The sequence below is a fragment of the Athene cunicularia genome (assembly GCF_003259725.1).
Source record: "Athene cunicularia isolate RWA chromosome 3 unlocalized genomic scaffold, athCun1 chr3_part1, whole genome shotgun sequence".
Lineage (NCBI taxonomy): Eukaryota > Metazoa > Chordata > Aves > Strigiformes > Strigidae > Athene > Athene cunicularia.
This window is the reverse complement of record NW_020799097.1, coordinates 116,126,218-116,153,321: the sequence shown is the minus strand read 5'-3', so window position 1 is coordinate 116,153,321 and position 27,104 is coordinate 116,126,218. Positions and strand designations below refer to the sequence as shown.

At 47.9% G+C, this 27,104-nt stretch overlaps 1 protein-coding gene across 1 annotated transcript in view; it reads left to right on the top strand.

The window, feature by feature from the left end:
• Positions 1-27,104, top strand: part of BCL11A (B cell CLL/lymphoma 11A) — a 135,511-nt gene that overhangs the window by 97,169 nt on the left and 11,238 nt on the right. Inside the window, exon 3 of the mRNA XM_026844682.1 lies at positions 24,131-25,968. Within this exon, the coding sequence (XP_026700483.1) occupies positions 24,131-25,968 (1,838 nt within the window). The remainder of the gene's footprint in view (positions 1-24,130; positions 25,969-27,104) is intronic.

The following is a 27,104-nucleotide window of genomic DNA, read 5'->3' as shown; positions in this document are numbered from 1 at the left end:
TAATGGAATACATTATAAGTGTCTGCATATAAATCTTGGCATTTAAAATGTTATTTGAGCCTGCTGGCGGGGAAATGACAACTCCATCGAGTGTTTTTGAGGGAAAAATGGGGTACTTCACTACGAGTACCATGGCGCCTGTGCTTGTAGTCATGTTGGGTTTGGGCACTGTCCTGCCTGTTGGCACGAACCTCTGTGCGTGCCCCTTCCTGTAGCAGGAGGTCACAGGGAGTTACTGGCCGTGCGGCCAGTACGCTGGGGGTGGGAAAATAACCCATACGATTCTTGATGGAGAGATAAGGGGTTGAGCCGGTGCTTTGCAGAAGGGCAGAGTTGTACGTTAGCCAACGCAGAGAAAATTGTCCGGCTGAAACCGAGCCCTCTCGGTCATGCACCGAGCGTTTTCCCAAGCTTGCCAGCTGCTCTACCGGATTGTACCCGTAGGCTCTGGCCATGGGCTGCTTTCCCTGACTGGGGAGCTGCAAAACAGCCTTCAAAAGCAGCTCGGAGTGAGCACTGCAGAAGAGCAGAAGCTGTGAATGAACCGTGCTCTCCAGCCTGGATGGGGATTTAATCCTCAGTGCAAACATTTTCAAATAATGTATTGTCAGAAGAGGGAGAGGGAAAATTCCTCAGTTTGATGGTGCCCAAGAATAGCAGGCTTGGTTAGGAAAGGATGGGAGAAACTGCTCAGGCACTGTTTGGTTTCACTTACACTGGCGGCTTCTGCACACACCCATTTCCAAGCAAAATACTAAAATCCCAGTGTTTCTAGAAGGAGCAGAGCTGGGCTCTTTGCAGCTCCCAGGATCTCAGGATCCAGAGAGCTGAGTGGAGCTGGTTTCAAAAGTAAAATATAATATAAATAAAAGGAGCAGGAGTTCATAGGTTGATTTTTACTGGGGCTCAGGGGTAGATAAGGGGTAACCAGAGGAAAGTTGCAGCTTGTGCAGCATTCTTGTGCCACAGTGGCCGATCTTTTGGGTGCTTGCATGCTGGGAGGGATGGAGGAGGAAAAGGAGGGGATATGCAAGACATAAACACCCAGACAGTGGGAAGTTTTAGGAAATAAGCTGGTGGTGAGCAGACCCCTGGCATTTCTCAGGCTCTTACATTGCAAACAAGCCAGGAAAAATGCATCAGGCCTGGTACTGGGACGTTTCCATCCATTTTGTGCCTGTACTTGTCTGTGGGTTCTCAGAGCCTTTCTCTGGTACTTATGTGGGTTGATGTGGTCACCTGAGATTTTTTTTTTTTTTTTCAGTCACAACTTTGCTGATCTCTCCAGACAGATACTTGCCCCCAGACAAGGCATGGCCAAGGCAGGGGCCTGGGGGCAGCAGGAATAACTGTGCAGGTTAAGGTCACCACTGACCTTCTCTGACAGACACAAGGCTTTAGCAGATGGCTGAGGAGTAGTTGTGTTCTTCTGCTCAGTCTTACTCCTTGCTTTCTCCAGCATGTAGCTCTTCTACTCAGGCTTTGCTTGGAGCCAGGTTCACCCGTGATTAACTTCCAGACTCTGCCTTAGGGAGCTCTGCCCTGGCTTGCTGTACTCAGGTGGCCCGAGCCAAATGTCCCCATCAAACTCATCCAAGACTGCTCGCAGGACCCATTGCTGCTTTGGACTCCTACACTTGCAGTGGGGCTTGGTGCATGTCTGGCATGCTCCGGGGTGAAGGCTCCTTATTTCCCTTGCAAAACACTTGATAAAAATGCACACAAACTCTTCACTGCACTGAACCCAGACTTGGGAAGTGGGTCCAACCGGGGCATCTCCTCCAGATGGAAATGCTGATGTAGATCCACAACAGTGATGCTTCTGTGCTAATGTAAGACACCTGCACAGCTGAAAGGAAGGGATTTTTCTGGTTGTGGAGACTAGGTGAAGTTTCCTGATCCAGACAGGAGATTTCTGTGCCTATGTAAGAGATTTTCATGAGCATGGCTTCACTAATGGCTGGAATTGAGGTGAGACGTGAGTACAGACAGAGCCTGGAGGGGTGGAAGGGGGGATGCCATGGTCCATGCTTGCACAAAGCAGAGGAATTAGTAGGTAAAGAGGTGTGTGCAAGGCGTCCATAGGAGCATTGGCACGGTTCCTGGTGACTGACCTTCCCATTTGAGCAGTGGGTGCCTGTTTCTCCCTCAACCTCTGACAGATTTTGCGTTGTCACCTATACAATGGCTGTTTTTTCCTTCTGCTCTTTAAGGGCTGACATGCACTTCCAGCCCCATGCCAAAGGACAAGTAAAGTTGGAACATGGGTTCTCAAGTTGAGGTGCCCCCAGTGAACCCGGCATTTGGGATGGTTGTGGCTGGCGTTTTTGGAAAGTCACACTTTCTAGAAAGCTGCCCGGATGGAAGAACACAAAAGCCCCAGTTTCTTCTCTACCTTTCAGATTAAAGGTGGGTTGCCTCTGCATCCTAATGGAGCTCTGTGGCGGGGCCCGGCCTCTTGGGCCAGCTTCTGCTGAAGAAACACCGTGCAAAGTGATTACTGGATATGCTTTGAAGCACGTACAAAAATATCTAACTCTATTAAGAGCATTTGCTTTCTTTTCCTCTTGCTTTCCCCACAAATCTATAAAGCGATTGTTTTTTGAGGGCCTGATTTGCATGGGAACGTGGGGCAGCCATTTGTCCCCTTGTTTGGTAACTTGTGACTAGCTCTTGTCAGTGGGGTTTTCCCATCCTCTCCCTTTTTAGCAGAAAATAAGTGATTTTTGGTTTTTTTTTTTTTTGGTCTTACAAAAGCTCACCTCTGGCCTGAGACTAACCAGGGAGAGTTTCTGCTGTGAAGAAAAAATAGTCCAAAACCAGAGGGTTTCAATGAAAGTCTCAGTGTAAAACTGAAGTTACAGTGGCCACCACCAGGTGATTACCATAATGCTGAGTGCTTATTGCTTGGCTCAAGGTTTCCAAATGCTTGGGAACGATTCCAGTTTGTTTGGGCTCGGGAACAAAACCTCTCTGAGATGCCGCAGCCAGGGTGGAAGGGATCCAGGGAGCGGCGGGAAGCAGCGTGGCACCATCCCCGCGCTAGAGGCTCATTTTAATGGCTAAAGCTAACACAACATCCCATAGCATGGCAGTAGGAATGTTTGCAGGCTGAGTTCAAAACAGTTTTTTTAAAATGTTAAGTCATGGCCCAAAAGCTGCCTTGCCTTACTTTAGGAAGGAAAGCAAGGTGTAAGACTGCCATATTGAAGATGCTGAGGTGGTACCTGCTTTAGGATCAGAGGACAGTCTTTTTTAATTGGCAGCATCCTGCTTCACCCCCAATTCTGCTGGTATCTTTGCGAATAAAACCATCACTGCCAACAAAGTTGGTGTCATAGAGAATGGCTACATACAACCTTTTTGGGGTCTTGTGGAGGTTTGTGCAGCCTAAGGCACGAGAGTTGAACACAAGAGTAGATAAACATGCTCTGCCTGTTGTCGTCTTCTCTTAGTTTCATTTGCAGTAGGATCTGTGTTTGCGAAGATCTTTTATTATTTTTTTTTTTTTCCCCTGAGTCTTTGAGGGTAGTCCACTTGAAGGACTCATGGAGTTGTATTTTCTTTACAGTAATGAGGCAGCAAGACATACCAGTCGTGGGAAATCTGATAGACTTGGGAGACCCTAGGAGGGTAGAAAATTACTTAATTTACTTTGTGTGCGATAGTCTTAATTTTCAACTATTTGAACAACTGATTGCTGGGGCAATCATCAGATCTTCGGAGTTAAGATGTTTCCTGCTGGAACGGAGCATTAGCTAAATCAGCGATGGCTGGGGATGGCAAAACGGAGCGATTGCATGCGGCCATCTGAGGGTAAAGAGAAGATTAAATGAAATCCCTGAACCTGAGCTGTAGTGCTTTTTATTTTCTGGGAAGGGTGAGGCAGGTGAATCTCACTTGGTCTGGTGGTTAATTACCCCTGTGGGGAGCTGGGGCTGAGTAGCTCTGCTTTTGGCTCCAGCAGGTAAAAGCTGGCGCTCGTTTCCCTCTGAGTGGGTGAGAAGCCCTTTGCTCAGCGATTCCCCTGGTATTTGCTCATTGTGAGTAAACGCGATAAAATCTAGTGGTGGAATTACGTTAGGTCATGGGTGCTTTCGTTCCAAATTAGTAATAATCCTATGTGTCTTTGACCCATTTCGTGGAGATGGAGGGCTGGAATTTCCTGCCCGTTTTTTTGCGAGCAGCTGACTGAAGCGAATGGACCTCAGATAAAAGGTTTAGAAACTGGTCCTTCGCTACGGTTAGGTGTTGCAGTCCTCATGCTGTGGGCGAGTCCTTCCTTGAATGAGTTTTCCCATTGATTTGGATGAGAGATGCCTTGCGTAGGTACCTACCCATCAAGAAACTGGCAGTTTAGCTCACAGGGATGGAAATAGCAGCAGTGTAAGTGCAGAGCAAGGCACCCACTCACACGGGGAAGGGTGATGGGACCTGCTTTATTCTTCAAGATCGAGCTTGTACTGGAGCAGAGATGACAGAGTGCTTTTCATTATGAAAACTGTATATGCTGCTGAAGAAAAGTATTTGTAATTGTTCAGAAAGGAAAATGAGCACGAATATTAAGAGACCTTCTCCTGCCTTGCGGTGCCAGTAGAGAATGAAAAATTCACAGTGAAAGTAGTTTCTTATTAAAAAAGCCTCCCAAAACTGGACTACAAAATGCAATACTAATTTCTGAAGGCTGAGAGCTGCATGAGTGAAAATATTTAATTACAGTGGCAAAGTACAAACATTTCTTAGTGAGCATTCATTGCATTAATAATAATTAATTAATTCCTTGGCTAAAATGTACATCCGGCTGGTGTTCTTTTAGTGGGCTGAGAATCTGATCCCACCTTTTATTTTATTTTGCTGACAACCACCCAGCAAGTAGGGAGGGTAGAGGATGGAGACTATTTATATAAACAGAGGCTTTATGTTTCACTATGTAGATGATTACGTTGGGGTTGCACGGTTTTGGTTAGCAGACTTTTGCAAACGGAGGCGAGGACTTGAAGCAGATCAGCTGATTCAGGGGGACTGAGTATCTGACTCCTACAGCGATAAGTGTCTGTACAAATATTTATACAATCCCGATAGTCTTTTGAATTGCATTATTACAACACAAAAAGCTGTCAGATTTCCAGGGTTTCCAAGGCATACTTCTTACAGCTCGCATACATTTTGCCAGTGGACGCGAGCGAGCTCTGCTCATGCTCAGAGTTGCCTGGACCTGCGCCATTGCCCAGCTGGGAGCGGGTTAGGTGCTGAGCCCCTGCAGCACCCAGCGCGAGCTGATAAGCCCCAGAGAGACTGGCTATATTAGTTCAGGCTTAGCACTGAATTTATGCAATCAGGTGGCACAGGGCTGACTCACTGCAGCCACGGAGTGAGACTGTGGGCTGAACAAGCTCAGGGCCACCTGCAAAGTGGGGTGGAGAGGCACCCCCCTGCCTTTGAGAGCTATGTTTTAATGCCAGGATGCAAATTCTTATCCTGACACGCCGCTTCTCCCTTTGGTCGCTTGCAGAGGGTCTGACCCCAAGTCTGTGGCCCCTCCCTGTACGAGGCTTCCTATTGACTGCACATCACATCGGGCCCCATATAGGAGAATGACAGTCATCACCCAAAAGGAGAGGTTAGGAAGCTGTGGTCACTTGTGCAGGTGCAGAGCCACATGTAAATGGATTTGGACTAGGTGTACAAGAGGAGTTATCTTGTGTCATTTCTGCTGGAAGTTAGTCCAAATATCCGCATAGGTAGGTAGCCAGCATTGCCGAGGCGTATGGTTTGATGGTGATTCTCACTGCGTCGTTTTTCTTAAAGCGTTCTTGGAGCCATGGGATTTTGGGATCCTTCTGGCACTCTGGGATAAAACTTGAAAATGGGACTTCAGTCCCACTTCAGATCAAATTTACTCAGGCAAGGTTCACACTGCTTGCTGCCATGAGTCCAAAGGGATTATTTCAGATCTACAAAACCAACAAGAGTTTGAGTCAGTGGCAGAGCAGGCTGGAGGCTTCATGGAAGTTATTTGAATAGATCAAAGAGCATCCGTGGAAAGAAGTGGCTGTCCCAGAGCAGGATCGGAGCACATCAGCCCTGGCAGAGAAAGAGGTGTGTTTTCACACGCTGATAGTGGTTGTGTGTCCTGTTCCATGCATATTTGTAAGATCAGGGGTTTGGAAAAAGTTTGCAAGGTTGTGAAACCAGAGTCCAGGGCTGCTGTGGGCTTCTTGGTGTCCCTCAACATCAGGGCTCAGGACAGTTTTGGTTTTTAGGGGTGAGTGTGTGTCTTCTAACATCTGTATCTCCAGAGGTTTCAAAGTAGTGGGCTCGTTACTACCAGTGCAGCATTTGTTTGTTTTTAGGGCATGTTTTTCCCCAGGGATAGAAGAGTAGCAATCCCATGATCAAAGAAACAAAGCAAATTGCTGCAGAATTTCTGCCAAACAGTATTGAAAAAAAAAAAAAAAAAAGCAACAAACAACCCAAAACAAAACATGGTATATAATTTATAAATGAGTCACATGTGGCTCAGCTCTGGCCTCCTGGAGCAGCGTCCGAGATGTCAGGTTCAGCAGCAGCTTTTACATTAGGTAGGAGAGAGTAGTGCTTGTCGTCTGTGGCAGTCCATTGCCTGGGACCCATTGCTTACAGTGAGAGCAGAGCCACAAGGCTGTTTCATCCACATCCCCAGCTGCAGCAATCCCCTCTGCTGCTGCAAGCACGCTGGTTTAGATACATGAGCCAGATGTGAGAAAAGTATTGAGTGAGTCAGGGAGGGAGAAATCTCCTCCTGATGTTCCTGGTAAGGAATAAAGCCTGGTTTTCCACGGTGGCTGGTTATTTTATTGGGACTGCTGTGTTGGCCCTGCTCCTACAGCACCCGGTGCTGCAGCATCCCTGCTTGCCCAACGGGCCAGTATCACTGGACAGACCACCAACAGCACAGCAATGTGGTTAGCCAGATAATGAGGGCATTAACCCCCTATTTTTGACCATGGTGTTAACAGGAATAGTCCCATTCCTGAAATCTCACCTGCACACACTATGTTACAGTCATCTCATTTGGCCACGAGATGTGGATTGCTGCTGTGCCCGGCTGCAGTGGATGGGATGGGGTAGCTCCTCTCTCTCTCACCGTGCAGAGTTATTTGAGCTTTTGTGGGGCAGCTCTGTGCTTAGAGAGGCTTTGTGGGGCAAGAGCAATTAGGGCTGGTTTTCTGGAAGTAGTGGGGTTGCATTCAAAAATGCCTAATCAACTCAGGAGGGCTGCACATGTTTCCCTGGCAGTCTCTTTTAGCAGAGATGTGCTCTGTGACTTCAGCAGCCCACCTTCAGAGGAGGCGGATGGACACAGTAAGTGCTAAGAGAGAGTTTAATTATTAATTTCACAAAAAGCAAAAGTCTGTGTAGTGTATTACTCAATGTATAGTCTATGGACCAGAAGCATTTTGTTGGGTGTCTCACGGGTAGTGTAGCTGGAGCAGGCAGCTTTTGGAGCAGGCACTTGTCCCCCTTGCTGTTTTTTCTAGTAACAGTAGCTTTGTCCCTCTCTGGATGGGCATAGTGACATGGGACATACTCTTCTGCAGTGACCCAAGTGGTGACTGCAGGAACACACCTGTTTGGAGGGCTTTTACGAGCTCAGCTTTAGAGAAGATGTGAGAGTAAGTGCACAACGGCTTAAAACTGCTTTAAAATGTGGGATGTGCAGCACAGGGCACATGCACTTTGGCTGTGTTTTTAGCCCTGCGGTGGGTTACAACCTGCATGAATCTGATCCTGATCACTCACATGTCCTGCTGAAGTGGGCAGGGAGCTGCAGGTGATGTCAGAGCTGCTGCAAGGGGATGGCTCCTACCCCTTGGCTTCCATTTCATTGTCCTCCAAGGCTGTCTCTCCCGTGGGGATGCTGAGCAGTGACAGGATCTCTGTAGAGCTGGAAGCTCAGGCAGCAGCAATACTGGCCAGGTAGACAGCATCCAGAGGGGCATGGCCTACTCCGAAAGCAAGGGACTGGCAGTTTGCCCCAGGATCAGGACTGTAGCTGTGGTACCAACAGCTACATCTTTGTGGTTCATCCTTGAGTACTCGTACCCCATAGGTGCCTTATTACAGCACCTGCACAAGCACTTCTGCGGGGTAGAAATTAAAAAAGTATACATGTGCTTGCAAACATACATATGCTTATTAAACACTCTGCGCTGAAATGGTCGATACACTTTAAAAAATTGCCTTTAAATTGTAGTGAGAGCTTTTCTCCTTAGCCAGGTACTGGAGCACGCGTGTAGGGGGACGGACTAGAACCGCCTTGGCTGGTTTCTCTGTCTCTACCTGATGCAGGGGGTGGTGACCTGTGCTCCTGGGGGATGGCTCGGTGACAATGGGGACGTGCTGTTCAAGGGCTGGGCATTACAACTTTGCAAGGAGTTTTAACATATCTGTGTTTATTACAAGCATCTTCCAGCAGTAACGTGTGCTCAGGCAGACAGGCGGTAGGATCCTGCCCCTGCCAAAGCCCGCGGTGAGGAGCCTGCAGCAAACCCCCGCTGGCCGCCTGGCCGCAAACCCAGCTGCTGCCCAATGCCTTGCCTAAATGGGCAGATGTCAACATTGCTCAATGCGACGAAGACCTGAACGTCTGTTTATTAACGGATAAGATGGTCAGGCCGGCGTACGGCGCGTGAGCTGGCCTGTGCAACTCCTGTGGTTTCCAACCGTACTTATCGAGGGAGGGGGCTGCCTGCCCAGGGAGGGTGTTTCCTCTAATCGGTGAATTCACATGCCAATCAATGGCAGGCAGATGTGTGGGGGGCAAAGGCTTGGCTTTTTCATAACAGCTGCTTTTGCTGTGCTCAGGGGAAGGAGTCATCTAAGGCAAGGCTAGGGAGTTTGTAGCAACGTTTTGCTCAGAAAGAGTAAATTCCCCGAGAAAGGGTAGCAAATGCAGACCCCCCACAGCCACCCACATGGCCATTAATTTTTCACCATCCAGCACAGAAGGAGTTGACTCATCCCAGTATTTCCTAGCAAGAAGTTTACTTCCAGAAACCCTTCCCCAAGCCCGTTATAGGCTTACTCTATTGTCTGCGCTCCGTCCCTGAGATGCTACGGGCAGCGCAGGAGATGGTCACAGGCTCAATTTTACAGCATCTCTCCAGCTTATCCGACTATATAATAAACATGGCTTTTAGGGGGGATTTTTTTGGGGAGGGGTGTGAGGCAGGCTGTGAATGGGGAGGCCAGACACCATTGTCTGGCAAGAATGCGAGTCCCTGGGGGCGAGCGCGCCTGGGCTCGCCTTCCAAATTGTCCCAGCATCAATCCCCCCTACTTTGCAGGATTTCCTTCTCCAGCCGGGGTTTTGTTTCGGAACAAGCGTTGGTCAAACAAGCTTTTGTTTGCGGTCAGTTGCTTGGCACACATACACCACTTCTGGTGGGCAACAATGAGGAAGCTGTTTCGGGGGCAGCTGCGGTGGGACTGAAAGGGAATACTGATGGAAAAAGGGCACGAGGAGGAAATAGCTGGGTGGAAATTAATTGGGAGGATCTGACAAAGTCCGGGTGCTGCAGCTAGTTTGGGAGGGTCGTGGGGAGTCCTTTCATCTGCTGCCTCACTCCACTCACCACCTCGTGCTGGTTTGTATTGCTGTTCCCCCTCAGGATAGCCCACCTCAGACCGGCAAGAAAGTTGGACAAAATATGTGTGACCACGCATCTAAAAAAGCTTTATTTCAGGAAGAAGTAAACTATTTATGGCAATAACAGAGTTTAAAAGGAATTGTATAAGTGAGACTGACTTCTTTGTCAGCAAAAATTGCAGCAAAACCTGTTCATAGATGACATTACCTAAATGACATTACGTACGTATGTCCTTTCTTTCACATTTCCTGTAATCCTGTTACGGCATTGTCCCATTACCTCAAGCACTGTCATCTTTAAATGCTGTCAGATCTTAACTGGGTGGCCAAGGACATTGGAAAAGGATCGAGGTGAAGCTGATGGCAATTTCAGACCTGCCGTATATACGGCCATCTCCCAGCCTGCCCCTGGACAGGGTGCTTTCTGATAAAATGCTCAGGTAAAGTGATGAATCAAGGACCTTTAGGGAGCTGCTGCCCATCACCATGGCATCTGGCACCCTTTTTGGGGAGCGTGGGGGGCTTGGGCACAGATGGGGTGTTGGAGATGCTGGAGGTGGCACTGCTGCTTGTTGGAAAGTGCTCCCATCCCTGAGAAAATGAGGACTTGGAAAGCACCGCTGCAGGACTGAGGGCAGTTCTTCCACTCCCTGTACAGCCTTTATGGCATTAGTGGCCATTTGCAAAACATGCTGAGCAAATCGGACTTAAGGTACGATTAAGTGCAACATCTTGGCGTTAATTATTTTTAACATTATTGCCCTTGTACTGTATTATTGCTAAAAAAATGACATGAGGCCAATTTCTTTTACTCCAACCGCCAGTGCGCTGCTGTGGTTTTTCAAAAGCGCTGCAAGATGCGGCAGCAAATGGGAGGATTGCGACTTCGGCTGTTTACCTACTGAAATACTCAGCGCCCTTACGTCTGAGGAGTGGGAAGTATTGGTGCTGAAGCAGTAGCCTGTTTAAACTGTCAACCCCTCTCATCAGGCTATAATAGCAATGATTATAATGGCCAACTCTGGGGGCAGGAACTGTCGTTTCGTTATCTCTGGGTGCAGTGCTGCACTCTGAGGGGCTCTGGTCCCCCGTGGCAGCCGTCGGACCTGGCTGCAGTACAAATAACAGCAGTCCTGAACCTGAAACACTCGCTGCAGACCAAAGTCTGTGGTCAGGCATGTGGTGGTGTATCTGTTTGCCTGTCTTGGGCCCTGTGGGCTGGTTTTCCTGAAAAGCAGAGCTGCCCTGTGAGGGACTGGAGGTTGGCAGCAAGGGAAGTGATGATAGTGGGGACCAGCATGTGGCTCCCCGATGAGTTGCCCTGTCTGTGTGGATGAGAGGTGCTGCTGGCAGGTCAGAGCGTGCCCCCGTGTCCTCCTGTGCCTTGGGATGTGTGGCAGCATACATGTGCTGACTTTGCTAGCGTAAGCAGATGCATGATGGAGGTCTCAGCCCCCTTATCTGCTGCGTCATCAAAGTAAAGAGGTGAAGAGCCATAAAAAGAAGACTCATGAATGAAGAGCAGGAGAGCGGCTTTCTTCTGAATGGCAGCCATGTTCATTTAGTCCAACGCAAAGGGTTAGACATCAGCAAGGCTGAGTTTAGTCCCAATGATGCTAAAGGGCAGGACTTGGATCCCCAAATCTTCCTGCTGAAAGGTAACAGTGGAACAGCCCATGGAGTGAGGGGCCATTTGTCCCAAGAAAGGGTATCGTGGTATGACCATGTAGACTATGCAGAAGATTATTCACTTAATCAGGTGAGGGTAGGGGTTTTTTGTTGCTGTCTGTTACTGGTATCTTAAGTGTGGGCAGTTAGAACATCTAATTGCATTTTACTGTAAGAAAATGCTTGTCTTCTTAAAAGGTGGAATTCTCTACTATCCATTTCGTACACATATAAACTCTTGTTTCCATTTTGTTCTTTACCATCAGTGCTCTCTTAACCCATCCTCCAGGGCCAGTCCTCTGGTTTTATCCTCCGCCAGTCTGAGGCTGTGGGCAGGCAAAAGTCTCCACGCCAGCTCTTCCCAAAGGAGTGCCGTCCTCACCTGCTGGTGGCTCTGCCCCCTTCTCCTGCCTGGGGAGAATGAGACCTGCAGAGTGTGCCGGAGCCTTCTCCTCTTCCCTTGCATCCTGCAGACCCCAGCAGGGCTCTCCCTGGAAAAGTCTCAATCCAGTGCTCCTAAACTGGCCACGGTTTGTGCGTTGCTGGCTCATCTGGCTACTAAATTGATGCGGTTTAGGATGCTGGAGGAGAATTCTTCTCTCCTTTCTATATCTCTTTAATAACTGAAGATTTGGGTGTAAAAGCACTAACTGCACTCAGTTCACTGGGGTTTTTTTTCAGTCATAGCTTGGCTTTTTTTCCCCCTATAGGCACAGGAACCATTTATAGCTGAGGTGGGCCGAGTTTGCAACTTATTAATCTCTCCCTTGCATGTGGGTTGAAAAGAGACACCATGCCTTTATCAAAAGCCAGGCTAGCACAAAAGCCTATGCAAAATCATCATCAAATCCTATTAGAGGTGGAAAATATCTCTTAGATCATCTCATTCATTTCCCTGCCAATGCTAGACTGTTCCTGAGAGTTAATTTTCTAGTGTCTGCTGCTGACTCCCCCTGTGACTGCAGGTCTATCATCTTGCCTTTGGGTTGTTACTGTAACTTCCACTCCTTTCCTTGCATTTCCAAACAAGCTTTGTTTTGTTTGGAGGTTGCCTGTGATAATATTTGCCTTGTGTTATGTATTATCAGTGGTTTCTACTCAGAGTGTGTCACCAGACCTTGCTTGTGGCTGGGAAAGGCACCCCCATGGGATGGGGCGTGCGGGGAGAACTCGGGGAGCACCGCCCCCCTGGACAGAGGTTTCATCCCCTGCAGCCGCTGCTACCTGCTGTAGCTATTGGGGAAAACAACACCTCAAAGGGAGGTTTCTCTCCTTCAGTCTGTGGGTTCAGTGCGAGCAGGTCATCCCCCATAAAGCACTTCTCCCTGCCTCTGCTGGCGCCGCCTTCAGTAAGCTCCCACCCCAAAGTCCTGGGCTGGCTGTAACAGCCACTCGGCAGGGGGATAAAATAATAATAATTCAAACCTGGAGCTATTTATAGCATTAAGCAAATGCAGATTTCATCAGGGTTTGTTCCAGAGGAGGAAACAGCGTGTAGGAGTGGAGTAACCTTACTTGTAACTTCCCACTGGTGCTGGCGGTGGTGATTGAATTCCCCAACGCAGTGAGGGTCTGGACAACCCTGCCAGCACCGGGAAGGTCAGTCCGGCAACTGTCACCCGGAAAGCATCAAAAGCACGAGCTGTCGATAGCGACCTGCATTTGCAGAAAATCTGAGGGCTTTCTAATTAACTGAGGATCTCTAAATTAGAGCAAAGCCGCTCGACAAGCCCCCTCGTACGCCTTAAGTGTCAGGGCTCAGCTGATCGCCGCATCTAACAAGCGGCTGATTTTTAACAGTAGCTCCGAGACTCAATCAGCTCCTAATGGCATCGTTTCAAAACGTTTCAGTGCATTTTTCATCTCTTACTCTGGAATTTATGCTCTTTGTTCCCTGCTCAAATATTCTGGCTCTTTTCCTTAATTTCAGGCTTCTGCCTTGCGATGGCTTCTCTGCCCTAACTAGGCAGTTCATCGCTTGCCTTTCCCCACACGCGATCCTCTGCCGTGGCCGCTTGCTCTGCTTTCTAATCAGTAAGTTTCAGAAATTCCCCCTTTCTCTCCCCCTGATGTATAGGCAGAGCTGCAGGGTCCGGAATTGTATAATTAGAAGGAAAGCCACGTTTAAACAGACCCCTGTGTAATAAGAGCTGAAAAGTGGTTTTATTTCAGCTTTAAACCCCCTCCCTTTAAGACTGAGAATGCCGTTTGCAAATGCACCTGATCTTGACTTCCCTCCCGCTGCTTTTATGCAGCACCGCAGATTTGGGCGCTGATGCTCCTGATTTACACCACCGCAAATGAGATCAGACCCTCATTTCGGCTTCATTCACAGCGGAGTAAGAATATGCACATTTAAAGTGAGAGCTTTGAGCTGCTGGGAAAACGACAGGGGGATATTTCCCGATGTGTAACTCCCGTCACTGGTAATGAGACCCACGCGAGGGAGGCATCCTCAGGAAGGTGGCGGGATAAACTCCTACGTAAGCAGTGATTAGAGACAGAGGAGGAAGGCAGAGAGTTAATCAGCAACTCTTTATAAGACTTCTTCATGTGTGTTTACGTTCAACCGCTTATCCATATCTTGGAAATTATTTATGTGAAATAGAATATAAATCTCGATGCCTAATTTTTCTTAGAAGGATTTCACCAGGTAATCAAATCCTGAAGTGCATATTCTATTCCAGTGGTTTTATCAGTAAATCAAATTTTTATCATTTATCAGCAAAAGTTAAATTTAAGCATCCTCAATGTAATGTTTGAAAGATGAACATTTGTTTCAGTGAGTACTGTGCCAATCAATAATCTTCCAACTTGACTCAGCTATCAATTATTGCTGCAATTATTTGTCTAGTTGGATATTTTAAATGTCATCAGAAAGAGATGATTACATATTCCAGAAAGCAAGGCACTGTATAATCAGATGAACTGAATCCAGTTAAATGTAGTGTGGTACTAACCTGTCCTTCAAAGCTGAATTCTGCAGCCGCGACTGAAACAACAGCTTTCTGCATTATTGTAAGGAAACAGATCTTAACCTTGGAACAGTGCGTGTTATTGGGGTCGGGTAATACTCGGCGAGAGGAGACCTTGCAAGCCTCGAAATTGAATCAGCCTTACTGACAGAAAGGAGGGAGTTGGTTTTTTTTGGGGGGGGGGGGGGGAGGGCTGGTTTTGTTGGATTTCATCTGCAAATCTATAAATAAGAGAATTTACTCTTTATCTGCCTTTCTGGGAATTTAAACTCCTGAGCTCCAAGCGCCAAATTTTCGTATGCCCTTTTTGCATTCCTTGACTTGATGTATGTATGGTAAATACTCTCTGTGCCCCGAGAACGCAATAAAGCTGTAGCAATTCTTGCAAGTCTTACATCCTACAAACTCCAGATATTCGGAGTATTATATCATTTTCAACTTCAAGGATATCTCAACGATAGAGAGGAGACAGAATAAACCCGAGGAGACCGGACAACTTTACGACACCTTTTGGTCCTATTTGCAAAGCAGGGAGGGGAAAATATATGTATTATCGATTCTACTAATACTCGCTTGTGCAAGTTATGAAACTAAATGTCGTAGGATCTGGTTCAGCACTTGCTGTGCTTGCAACTCCATGGTGACATTGAACTTGCTCAGGGACAGAATAAACCTTTGCCTTCCTGGCAGATGATTTGCAGGCAGAGGTGTTGTTTGGGGGGACCTGCAGTTCCCCTGACCCACTTTGTCAAGATGGTTTGCTGCTGGCTAAATATCATTAATTTGAAAGCCAGATGAAAGTGAGCCAAAGGGGAAGGCTGGGGAAGAGGAGAGGCTGAAGAGGATCCATTTTGGGAAGGAAAAGGTGGAATAAGGTTCTCAAGGCCCTTGGCTGAGTGCTGGGGCTTTTTGGCTCCACTGACATGCTGCCAGAGGCGCTGGTGGGAGCAGGGGCGCTGTGGGATGGAGGAGGGGACTTCGGCAGCGCCTGGCTGGTGAGAAGGGCCAGGGGGGGGCTGGCAGGAACCATCATGGCTCTGCAAGGCGTTGGTTTAAACATCTGTTCTTTACGGAGCCAGGTACTTCAGGTAGAGATGCTAATCTGTAAAATGCAGGAAAAATAAAGCAAAGCCATAGGTGATGAGGAGAGCTGATGGCCCAACAGTGCCCCGGCAGCAGCCTGCCTGCCCGTGAGCAGCGGTGGGAAGTCTCCAGCCCCTGTTTCTCCCTGGGAGGGAGCTCACAGCCGTTTCAAAATGCCAGCACGTTTTGATCTCTAGAGGAGTGCCCTGTGCGGTAGAGCCACCGCATCCTCCAGCGAGGCCCCGCAGCGCTAATTAGGTCACCGAGCATTAGCGGCTCTTCTCAGCAAAGCTGCATCCCAGCGTTGTGTCTGAGAGGCTCCATACTAAGAGACATGTTCGTATACGATGTGCGTTGCAGAGCAGTGACCACGCTGCACGCTCAGCCCTGCCAGATGCCAAAGCTGCAGTACAAACTGGGCGAAGCACCTCTGCCAGGACTGGGGAACCTCGTGCCACGTTTTGCCCCACACCAGCAGGATGACCTGAGATGTCATGCTAGAGCATCTCCTTTAGTTTGCAGTGAACTTTTTCAAGTGCTCTTCTGCCTTTTCTTCGGATGCCACCGGCTGGGGAGAAAACAGTAGAAGAGGAAACAATTCATCACATAGGTGTAGGAGAGTGAATAAAATGATTTGGAAGGTCTTTGTAGCTGTGTAATTACAACACTGTGTTTAAAAGGAATTATTGACTTGATTGTCCCCATCAGCCACTGGGTGAATGCATAACTGTGGACTCTAGAAGCAAGGCATCATTGGCTGGATAGTCAGGTTAGGCTTTGAAAAGGCGTTGATGCTCTTTTCAGGGCAAGGCTTAGAGGAGGCTTGGTCCTTGGTGGGTCACAACCCAGGTGGACCTTTCAGCAGGGGACATACCTGCTGCCAGGTAGGTCCAGAGGAACTGATGTAGCAGGTGCCGTGGCAGCGATGCCACTCTTGTTTGAGTCCATTCATGTATAACCCCCTGCCAGTGCTCAGGAGAGGCGGGTAGGGAAGCCTGTGTGTCTGGGGTGTTGGTTACTTTACTAAAGCTATTTTTAGAGAAATGAGATGGTATCAGTGAGGAGTTCCTCCTCTGGGGCTGACAGTACCACATAGTTTGCCCCTTAGGTCTCACTGCCAGCATTTGAAGTTAATGGAGCTACTACCCCTGTGATGCTGCAGTCTGCATCTTCTCTATTTCTCCATCCCTGTAGTAGGGATGTAGCATTAATGTACAGGGTGCATACACGTGTGTGATCAGGTCCACTTTGCATGAGGGGTTTCTTTTTAAAACTTCATTCAAAGCTGAATTTCAAGCACAAAGTTCCTTCCCGGTGGCAGGTTTCTTCTGTTCCTCACTAATCAAAACACAACAGATTTCCACCCCCCTTAAGTTTTAAAAAAGCACAAAATCAGTGGCAGCCTGATACCTTATTTGCCAAGTTGGAGCTTGAAGCAGGTTTTTTTGGTGGCCAAATCATAATCGCCTTGAAAATGGTGACAGACGTTGAGGTCAGGCCTGTGCTGGCGTGCTCCAGCAGGACCACCCAGCACCCTGCGCCTCCCTGCTGAGGCTCTGGCAAACCATGCATTTTGTTGCTTGTTGTTAACAAATTTTTTTTTCTTTTTTTTTTTTTTTTTTTGGTGAGGAAACCAGGTGTTAGGGGTTCAGTTCTGCTTAGAAGAATGTGTAAATACACAAAACATGTTGAGGCTACAAGGAAAATGGTCATCTGCAAACTTTGGACTTCTCCTGAAAGGGCCAGATGTTCCCCAGGGTTGCGAGGAGCCTCGACCCCTGGCTGTGGATAGAGCCTTCCCCGCTCAAGGATACTGCATGTTGCCCTTCTGCAGGGGAGAACTGGCCTCCCTGTTCCCATCCCTTCCTGCCTGCCCTTTCCTCAGGCCCAGAAAACTTCTCTCTTGTAGAAACCTGAGCAGTGCTGCAAAACCCAATGAAAATTTGGCTTCGGGAGAAAAAGGTGCATTGCTGGAGCCCCTAACTCCAATCTAAATCTTTGAGTGGCAAGGCAGTGCCAGTTGTAGCTTTGTTTTTATTATTGCTTTTGCTTGGGTTTCTTTTTGAAGTTTAGGTCGTGGCATTAGTGTTTTGGTCCAGTTCTTCTTTAAAAGAGGGGCTTTTAAGAGGAGGTGTAATGAAAGAATGGCATTATTGATACTTTGGTTTATAAAATATGTTACTAGTTTTATTAAAATTATTTCAGGGAGTCTGAATTTATGGAAAAAAATATTTTCCGGAATATCAATAATTCGTAGATTAGGAAAGGCTGGTGAAGATGGCACATAGGGCACTGAGGGTCCCGCAAAGCAAATCATCTTCCAGATTTTTGGCTTTTTCAGAACTAAGTCGGCAGGATCCACCATCAAGCCTGTTCATAAACAATGTGGACTTGATTTGCAGAATTTTGTTTTTTCAAATGCACAACAGCAATGGTGCTGCGTATTTCACAAGCAATGCTGTGTCACTTTCTAGAGAGTTTTGGGGACATATTCCTTTTTCAGTGTTTCTGAATCTGGTTCATCTAGTGATACAGAGAAAGGATTAGAGAGAAAGTACCCTGTTGTACATATAAACAACAGCAGTAGCTGCATTTTATTATTATAATTATTATGACAACAACAGCGACAATGCTGATGTTAACAGTATTAACAGCTGCTTATAACCAGTGAATGATGGACCAGGTTAACAACGTGCCTTTTACAATCTGGAAAATCAGAAGGAAGAATTAGTGCAAGAGGGAACAAATATGTTTGGACAGTTACAGTTTCCCATGTAAACTGATGCTACTGACTACCAGGAAAAGGTGAGTCAGGACGAAGCAGCTATTTCTTACCAAGGCAGAAGTGGGCTGCTGCAGGCGTGGAGTGGACCCACTTATCTCCTGGCCCTGCGATGCTTCCTGCGTCCCAACCATTTCACTTCTCTAGTTTTCAGTTGAAAGGAATTTCAGCAATATGGATTTCCAAGAGAGAGCGGGGGGGAAGATATTTGACAAGCCAGATGGAGAAGAACTGAATCTAGTACAAGTGGTAACAATTAACTAATTTTTTTTTCTTCTCCCCTTTAAATACCATAACAACTCCAAATTTATCAGTCCAAAAATCAAGCAGTCAGTTGACATTAAAGCTGAATTAAGAAGTTCCTGGGTTTGGCTCAGCTTGTTCCTCTGATACTTGTTCAGTGGTGAGAAGGAGAGAAGGGGGTGCTTGCTGCAGGTTGTGGGTGTTTGAGTTGCTTTTAACTTTTGTTCTCTGCAGTTTGATAGCAAAAGGTCTGTACGTGCCCTGTAGGTGCAGGTAGCCCTGTAAAGAGACCCTGACTTTGCTTACACAAGCTGTTTTTTGGGGAAGGTGAAGGAGAACGCAGGAGCTAAGCCACCAAGGCTGGTGGTGCTGGCTTGCAGAGAGATGCTGCTGAGGGCAAGTCTGGACCATCCGGGCAGCGAGGGCCAAATCCTTGTCTTTTTTTTTTTTTTTTTTTAAGCAGGAGCCAATAACTTGAGAAACACTAAACATTTGTGCTGTAATGAAATGCCATGCCCTGTCACTTGTCCTTTGCTGGCCAGGATGTAGAAAAGGAATAAATACATAATAGTGGGTGAGACTTCACTGGGTATTTGGTACGTAGTATCCCTGTGTAATTCTCCTAAAGGGGTAATTTCCCAGCTATGAAGAAAATGAGCACTAAAATTGACTGGGAGGGAAAATGTACACCAAAAATGCAAGTGGTAATTGGAAGCTATTTGTAAAGAGTTGATGAGCTGTCCAGGAAGGAGAGGACAACTTTGGCCCAAATCCAAAACCCACTTCACCCGCTTCAGTGGCGAGATGAGAACAGCAATTAGATATTAAAAAAATCAATATATGACAATTTAAAAAATGGAAAATAGATAGCAGTCAGTCGCAGTGAGAAACCATGATGGGTAGAGAACTGATCAGGGGAGCTGAGGATGCCGAGGAAAACTCTTACCTGTCATGGATGGGGAGAAGAGCCTCTCAGGGTCCTGGAGAAAAGAGAAACCCTAGAAGTGGTGGATGGAAGAAGCCCTAAGGTAGAAATTTTTAGTAAATCTTTCCTCTGTAGACTTGGAAAGCAGCAGTGCTATGTTCCTGTATCTATCATAGGTGGGTGATGACGTTTTTTCTAGCTCATTAGTAGCCAAGGAGAATTTTATACAAGGTCCAATGGAGATGAATTGTTTTTAAAGGAAAAGGCCTTGACAGCTTGCACCCAAGAATCCCTGAAGAGTTGACATGTGATGCTGGTTTTTAATAAAGCTTACAGACTGGGAAAATGCCATCAAGAGCTGGTCGGGGTAACCATGGAAGAGTTGGCAACACTTTGCTTATCTTTTCTGGGCAGAATAATTGAAGAGCCAATATAAGATTCAATTGATAAAGAATTAAAGGATAGAAATATAATTCATGCCACTCAACTTAGATTTATGGAATATAGATCTTGTCAAATAAACCTGATTTCATTCTTCCAGATGACAACTTTGGTTGATAAATGTAGATGAAATAGACTCTGCAAGGTGTTGGACGCGGTGCTGTGTGACATTGTGTGTAGGAAAGACGGAGCAGTGGGTGTGCTAGCACGGGAGATGCAGAGCTGGCCAGCAGATTTGGGAATGTCAGGGCTTAGCTGGCGAAGCTTTGGTGGTTGGGAGACATCGGCAGGGGCTGGGTCGGAGCCGCAGTGGGGGTTAGCACTTTGTTGGTGATTTAGAAATGAATATGCAATCGTGACTGCTTAGCACTGTGGATAAAGCAAAGGCGGCTGGACAGGTGAAGAGAAATCTGGATGGTGGGTTTATGGGGTGGTATGGAAAGAGTGTCAAGCAGGGTCTGTTGAGAGCACAGTTGGGGACAGCCCACCGTGGTCCTTGGATAGAAGAGTGGAATCAGGGCCCTGCTTACAGAGCTGGGGTGCAGTACCCCAGAAGACGTCAGCTCTGCAGGAGGCTCAGAGGAAAACCAACTCCTTCCCAGCATGATGCTAGGGTGAGAAGGGCTAGGCTGGTCCTTGAGTAGTGGAAGAGGATGGAGGGCTGGCTTCAGGATGGAAAAATTTGAGTTTATGGGTACACAAGTACCCTTGGTGTATGTGGAGGGGCACACTGTGTACCAAAGGGCTTTTCAGTGGATCAACCAAAAAACCCCAACAAACCACTCAACAGAAAATGAGAACGGGTAGAGATTAGAGCCAGGGAACTTCAGATGGGCCCCAGTACCCGTCTGTGAGTGTGGTTAGCTGTGGGAACTGACTGTGGTGGCAACAGTGGGTGCTCTCCTTGTCTTCTGAGCTGGTTTGAATGGTTTTCACTGGGATTTCGTGCTTTGCCCTGAAGACAGTTTGCAGGGCTGCAGGAGGTCACTCTTCACCCAAAGACGTCACGGTACAGGACAACTGAGAGCCACGTATTACAGGAAAGGTCAGAGAGTGAGAATTGGTGTTCCCTTTCAACCTTACATTCCTCGATGCGAAGCAGCTGAGGATGTGAGCTCCAGCCCCACTGGCAGTGGCCGAGGAGGACTGGTTCGGCAGTGACTTGCTTCGCATCTTGACCTGGGGGATTCCTGCTCTAGCCTCTTGGAAATCAGCCGAAAGCACCGATGGCGTTGCAGTGCTGCTCTGGATAACACATCCCATCCCATCGCACCTGTGGACGATGAGGCATAAAGAGCCCTGCGGGACCTTCTTAAACTCTGTCCTTGGCCAGCACCAGCTTGCCCCGTGCTCTTGCCCAGATGCTTTAGCTGGGAAGCCTGTGCGGACATAGAGGCTGGCCTGTAGCTAGGAGACACCAGTGGATCCACAGCCTTTGGGTCCTACAATCCCACCTGGCTTTTGGAGGGATCCGAATGCTGTATCAAAAAGCACGGTGGTGGGACGGAGGAAGGAAAGGCCCTTTCAAAGACGGGGGTTCCTGCAGCAGTCTTAAGGACCTGTCTCACTGGTGGTGGGCAACACGTGGATTAGTGCCATAATTCTTGCAGTTTGGCAAGGCTGCATCAGACTGGAACGTATCTCTAGCTGGTGATATGGTCAGTCAACAGCCTTCATAATTAATCAAGCACTCATAGACAAATTAGAAATCGTGTCTCTTCTAAGCAGGAGGTGGAGGCAAATGGCTGGTGAATTTTAACTGTTTCGCTGCTTTATTTTATTGCATGGTTTTACATTACTCCCTTGAAAATGGTGGGTTGTTTAGGGAACTTTAGTACATAAACATGATTTTAAATTTAAATTATTATCTTGATTACCAAATGCGGATGGTGAATTGAAAACTTGTTTTTCAGGCAAGCAAATGAAGAATAATATTACATTTTACACTCCACTAAATCAATGTAGCCCTAATTTTGCCATGCAGGAAATCAATTCCAGTCTTTATAACAGTCGAAGATGTTATGAACAAAGTAATTTCACAAATTATCGCAAGTAACACATTTATTGATGAATGTAGTTTAGGAATTTAGAATTTGTGAGTGCTGTAATATAATAAGGCCATACTGGCAGGAGCTGAGTGAAATACAGATTATACGGTGAAACTGTAATGCATCATTTGCTATTAGTGGACTGGTAATAATTACCAGTTTCAAAGCAGCTTTTTCCATGTAATCTTTAGTCTCAGTCGTAACAGCCCTTCTCATTGACATTATGATTACACGAGCTGCCCTTATGATCTAGAATATCTAGTTGATGGGAATACTAAAATGTGGTAGCGAATGCTCGATGTTGTGTCCTCATTATAAGATAAAATGCTATTTTCTCTGACCTGATCTATAAGGTAGAGAGGCGAGGTAGCGTTATGTTGTTAGCTCCTACCATGGTGTTAAAAACTTCCACTTCATTACGGCAAAGCAAGGGGAAATTTTCCCATTTAAGATTGTTTCCCGGCCTCACAAATGAGCATAGGAATGTGAAAGTCCAATTGAGTTTCCCTCTGATTTCAGCAGATTTATCTGTACTTTCATGCCTAGCACATACTAAACACCACAGTGCATCTGATTCCGATGCCAGCTTCAGGATGAAATGTTAAATATTATTCCAAGGGCTCTTAAAGTGATTAAAGTGTTAAATGCCTGCTGTAGACAGTCGAGTCTCTTCTTACTCCTCCGATTCAGCTTCTCAGGCCAAACATTAGAATAACCGCAGAGGGCTGCCTGCGTCTCGTATCCCCACGTCATCATTCAGCTCAGAGAACAAAAATGCCCATACGAAGCTTTTCTTCCCTCCTCCCAAGTGAGGTGGGAAGCGGGGCGGGTGCAGATAAAGCAGTGATTTCTTTCCAAATCTGCCTCATCCGTTTGGGTTGTGGGTTTTTTTTTTTTCTTCATGTTAGGCAAATAGGAGAAACCTAATGGGGGGCAGCTCTCAGTCTCTCAGTGCAGCGTGTAAAGAGGTTTATCCAGGAGTGGTGCCGATGGAGCAGATGCCTCGTAATGTAAAATAAATGCTGGGTCAGGGCAGGAGTGCGTGGTGCAGGCAGGTATTATCCCAAGCACTGATGCCCTTGGAGGGTTCCTGGTTTATTCCTCAGCAAACCCTCAAGAGCATGTTTATTATTAAGAATATCACTAAACAGCGAGAAGTACTATGAGAACTGCTGGTCAGGGCTGGAAATGAATTTTTATTCTCTTCTTAGCTCCGGTATCAGTTTACCAGCATTTAGCAAAAACCATCCATACAGGGGGTGGACGTAAATTATCTGCAAAATGGCAGTAATTGATAAAAGCACACTCACCTTCACCATATCTCACACCACTACTTCCTCATGGACGGCCCTCAAAAAGTTATTCATCCCCCTTGTTTTGCCATATATTAGAAGGGGCTGCTTTCTGCTGTCATTGTTAGCCTGCTTTTTGTTTAGTTATTTATTAGTTGGTTGCTCTTTTATAATGTCCGTGTTATCTCCAAAAATAAATTATCATGAAATAGAGTTAGCTCGCTACTTGCCAAAGTGGCATTTACCATCCTCAGCTTCTTTTCAGCGCGAGGGAAATAATGTGGCTCCGGCAGGGCGCTCGGCCAGGCCTCCTGGCCACCATCCAGCTCTTTCCCTGGCGGAGCTGCTGCTCTCTCTGCCTTCCCCTCTCCCTGTCCCATGCTCTATTTTGTTTAATTTTTTTTTTTTCCTCATTGCCCCATAGTTGAATCTCTGCTAATGAGCAGGAGGTGTTGCCTGATTTTGTACACGTTGTTAGTCTCTCAAAAGTAAGGAGGAGGCTAATAGCGTGGCGTTGCCCAGCTGGCTAAAATCATGATGCTCTGGGTTGCTGCTTTGAAACCACATGTGTGTTTTTCTGGAGTGTTTTTCAGAAGGGGATTGATTTATTTTATTTTGTTCATTCTATGTATTTATTTACTTATTTTCTTCCCAGTTTAAATGTTAGCAGCCTCTTGCAGCATAAAGTCTGCCAAGCCATAGCTGGCATCCATTGACCTGATCATCTTTTTTTTCTTTTTTTTTATCTTTATAGCTTTTTTTTTTTTTCCCCTGCGATTACCTGCCGGGGTTTGGTTCTGGACCCCAGGGCTGAGGACGGTGGGAGGAGGTGGGCATGTTTTGGGTGGGTTTGGACCTCCCCATTGCGCCCCTCGCCTCCTCCCATCCTGTCCCCCTGTCCCCTGCCTGCACCTGAGCTGGGACGTCCCTTCCCTGGCTCCCAGCTGAGCATCCCAGAGGAAAGGAGCTTAGGCGGGGAGGTGAGCTCTCGCCCGCCGATGGACGGCCGGAGATTGACGCTGCTTGTTGTGTTATTTTGCAGGTAAAGACGAGCCCAGCAGCTACACATGTACGACTTGTAAACAGCCTTTCAACAGCGCCTGGTTCCTCTTGCAGCACGCACAGAACACGCATGGCTTACGGATCTACCTAGAAAGCGAGCACGGCAGCCCCCTGACGCCACGGGTTGGTATCCCAACAGGACTAGGTGCAGAGTGCCCTTCCCAGCCACCTCTCCACGGGATTCACATTGCAGACAATAACCCTTTTAACCTGCTCAGAATACCCAGCTCGGTCTCGAGGGAGGCGTCGGGGCTGGGAGAAGGGCGTTTCCCACCCACGCCGCCCCTCTTTAGCCCTCCCCCGAGGCACCATTTGGATCCGCATCGCATTGAGCGGCTGGGTGCGGAAGAAATGGCTCTGGCCACCCATCACCCTAGTGCCTTTGACAGGGTGCTGCGACTGAACCCCATGGCGATGGAGCCCCCCGCTATGGATTTCTCCCGGAGGCTGCGGGAGCTGGCCGGCAACACCTCCAGCCCGCCCTTGTCCCCGAGCCGGCCCAGCCCTATGCAAAGGTTGCTGCAGCCCTTCCAGCCCGGCAGCAAGCCCCCGTTCCTGGCCACGCCTCCCCTTCCTCCTCTCCAGTCTGCTCCTCCTCCCTCCCAGCCGCCCATGAAGTCCAAGTCGTGTGAGTTCTGCGGGAAGACCTTCAAGTTTCAGAGCAACCTGGTGGTCCACCGCCGGAGCCACACCGGGGAGAAGCCCTACAAGTGCAACCTCTGCGACCACGCCTGCACACAGGCCAGCAAGCTGAAGCGCCACATGAAGACCCACATGCACAAGTCCTCCCCCATGACGGTGAAGTCGGACGACGGGCTCTCCACTGCCAGCTCCCCCGAGCCAGGCACCAGCGACCTGGTGGGCAGCGCCAGCAGTGCCCTCAAGTCCGTGGTGGCCAAGTTCAAGAGTGAAAATGACCCCAACATGATCCCTGAGAACGGGGATGAGGAAGAGGAGGAGGACTTGAACGAGAGCGACAGGCCGGACTATGGCTTTGGGATGAGCCTGGAGGCGGCCCGCCACCACGAGAACAACTCGCGGGCCAGCGAGGAGGGCCGGTCGATGCCGGACGTCATGCAGGGCATGGTCCTGAGCTCCATGCAGCACTTCAGCGAGGCCTTCCACCAGGTTCTGGGGGAGAAACACAAGCGGGGCCACCTCCCCGAGCCCGAGGTGCACAGGGACACTTGCGACGAAGACTCGGTGGCCGGCGAGTCCGACCGCATCGACGAGGGGGCGGTCAACGGCCGGGGCTGCTCCCCGGGGGAGTCTGCCTCAGGAGGCCTGTCCAAAAAGCTGCTGCTGGGTAGCCCCAGCTCCCTGAGCCCCTTCTCCAAACGCATCAAGCTGGAGAAGGAGTTCGACCTGCCGGCCGCTGCCATGCCCAACACCGAGAACGTTTACTCCCAGTGGCTGGCGGGCTACGCCGCCTCCCGGCAGCTGAAGGACCCCTTCCTCAGCTTTGGCGACTCCCGACAATCGCCCTTCGCCTCCTCCTCTGAGCACTCCTCGGAGAACGGCAGTCTGCGCTTCTCCACGCCGCCGGGCGAGCTGGACGGAGGGATCTCAGGCCGCAGCGGCACGGGAAGCGGAGGGAGCACCCCCCATATTAGTGGCCCGGGCCCTGGCAGGCCCAGCTCAAAAGAGGGCAGACGCAGCGACACTTGTGAGTACTGTGGGAAGGTCTTCAAGAACTGTAGTAATCTCACCGTCCACAGACGGAGCCACACGGGCGAGAGGCCGTATAAGTGTGAGCTTTGCAACTACGCCTGCGCCCAGAGTAGCAAGCTCACCCGGCACATGAAAACACACGGGCAGGTGGGAAAGGACGTTTACAAATGCGAGATTTGTAAGATGCCTTTTAGCGTGTACAGTACCCTGGAGAAACACATGAAAAAATGGCACAGTGATCGAGTCTTGAATAACGAGATAAAAACTGAATAGAGGTATATTCGTACCCCCCATCCACCCCATCCCTTCCCCATCCCACATCCCCGTAGAGGTTTTCTAGTCCCTTGTGATGGAAATCATGGAAGCTAAGGATATTTGGAAAGTGCTTGTCACCAGCACACCCTGTTTATTTTCTTTTTGTTCTCACCGTTTGAATGCATGATCTGTATCGGGGCAATACTATTGCATTTTACGCAAACTTTGAGCCTTTCTCTTGTGCAATAATTTACATGTTGTGTATGTTGGGTTTTTTTTTTGTTTGTTTTGGGGTTTTTTTGGTTGGGTTTTTTGTTTTTTTTTTTTTTTTTAATTTTTGGATTAGACAGCATGTATGGTATGTTATGGCTGTTTTTAAATTGTCCCTGATTAGTTGCTGAGCAAACACGTCACTGTTTCCAGTTCCGTTCGGAAAAAAAAAAAAAAGAAAAAAGCGAAACAAAACCAAACCCAAGAGCAAACAAAACCGACCATGCTGCATACATCCTGTAATACATATCATGTACAGTTTTGTTTTGTGACGTGCGAAGGAAAACACGCTTTGGGTAACCCTCTACGGACAGGACCGATAGCACTGAAGAAGCGTTGCGTTAGCTAGATTGCTGTCTTTAAAGAATAAACCCAACGATTGGAGAAAGAGTACCCAGTAGGAAAAAAAACGAAAAAGGCCTTTAATTGGAAAGTAACGACCACCACCAGTCAGAAAGAGGTAGATTTCTCTTAGCCTTTGGTTTGAAACACACACACACAAAAATAATCTGAGTGCCTTGGATCTGTCGCGGCCGATGCCGATGGCTTTCTGCTCGCCCTTGGTGGCGAGCCTCTCCCATGAAGCGTGCGAGTCCATCTCGTGTCTCTTACAACGCCGGCTACCTAAGAACGAAGAGGAAAGAGAAAACTAAGGAAGAGAAAGAAATTACCCACTCAGTCCTAGTTAATCATCATTCTCCCCTGCCTTTTTTTTTTTTTTTTTTTAAAAAAAACCCAAACTGATCATACCAGTCTAA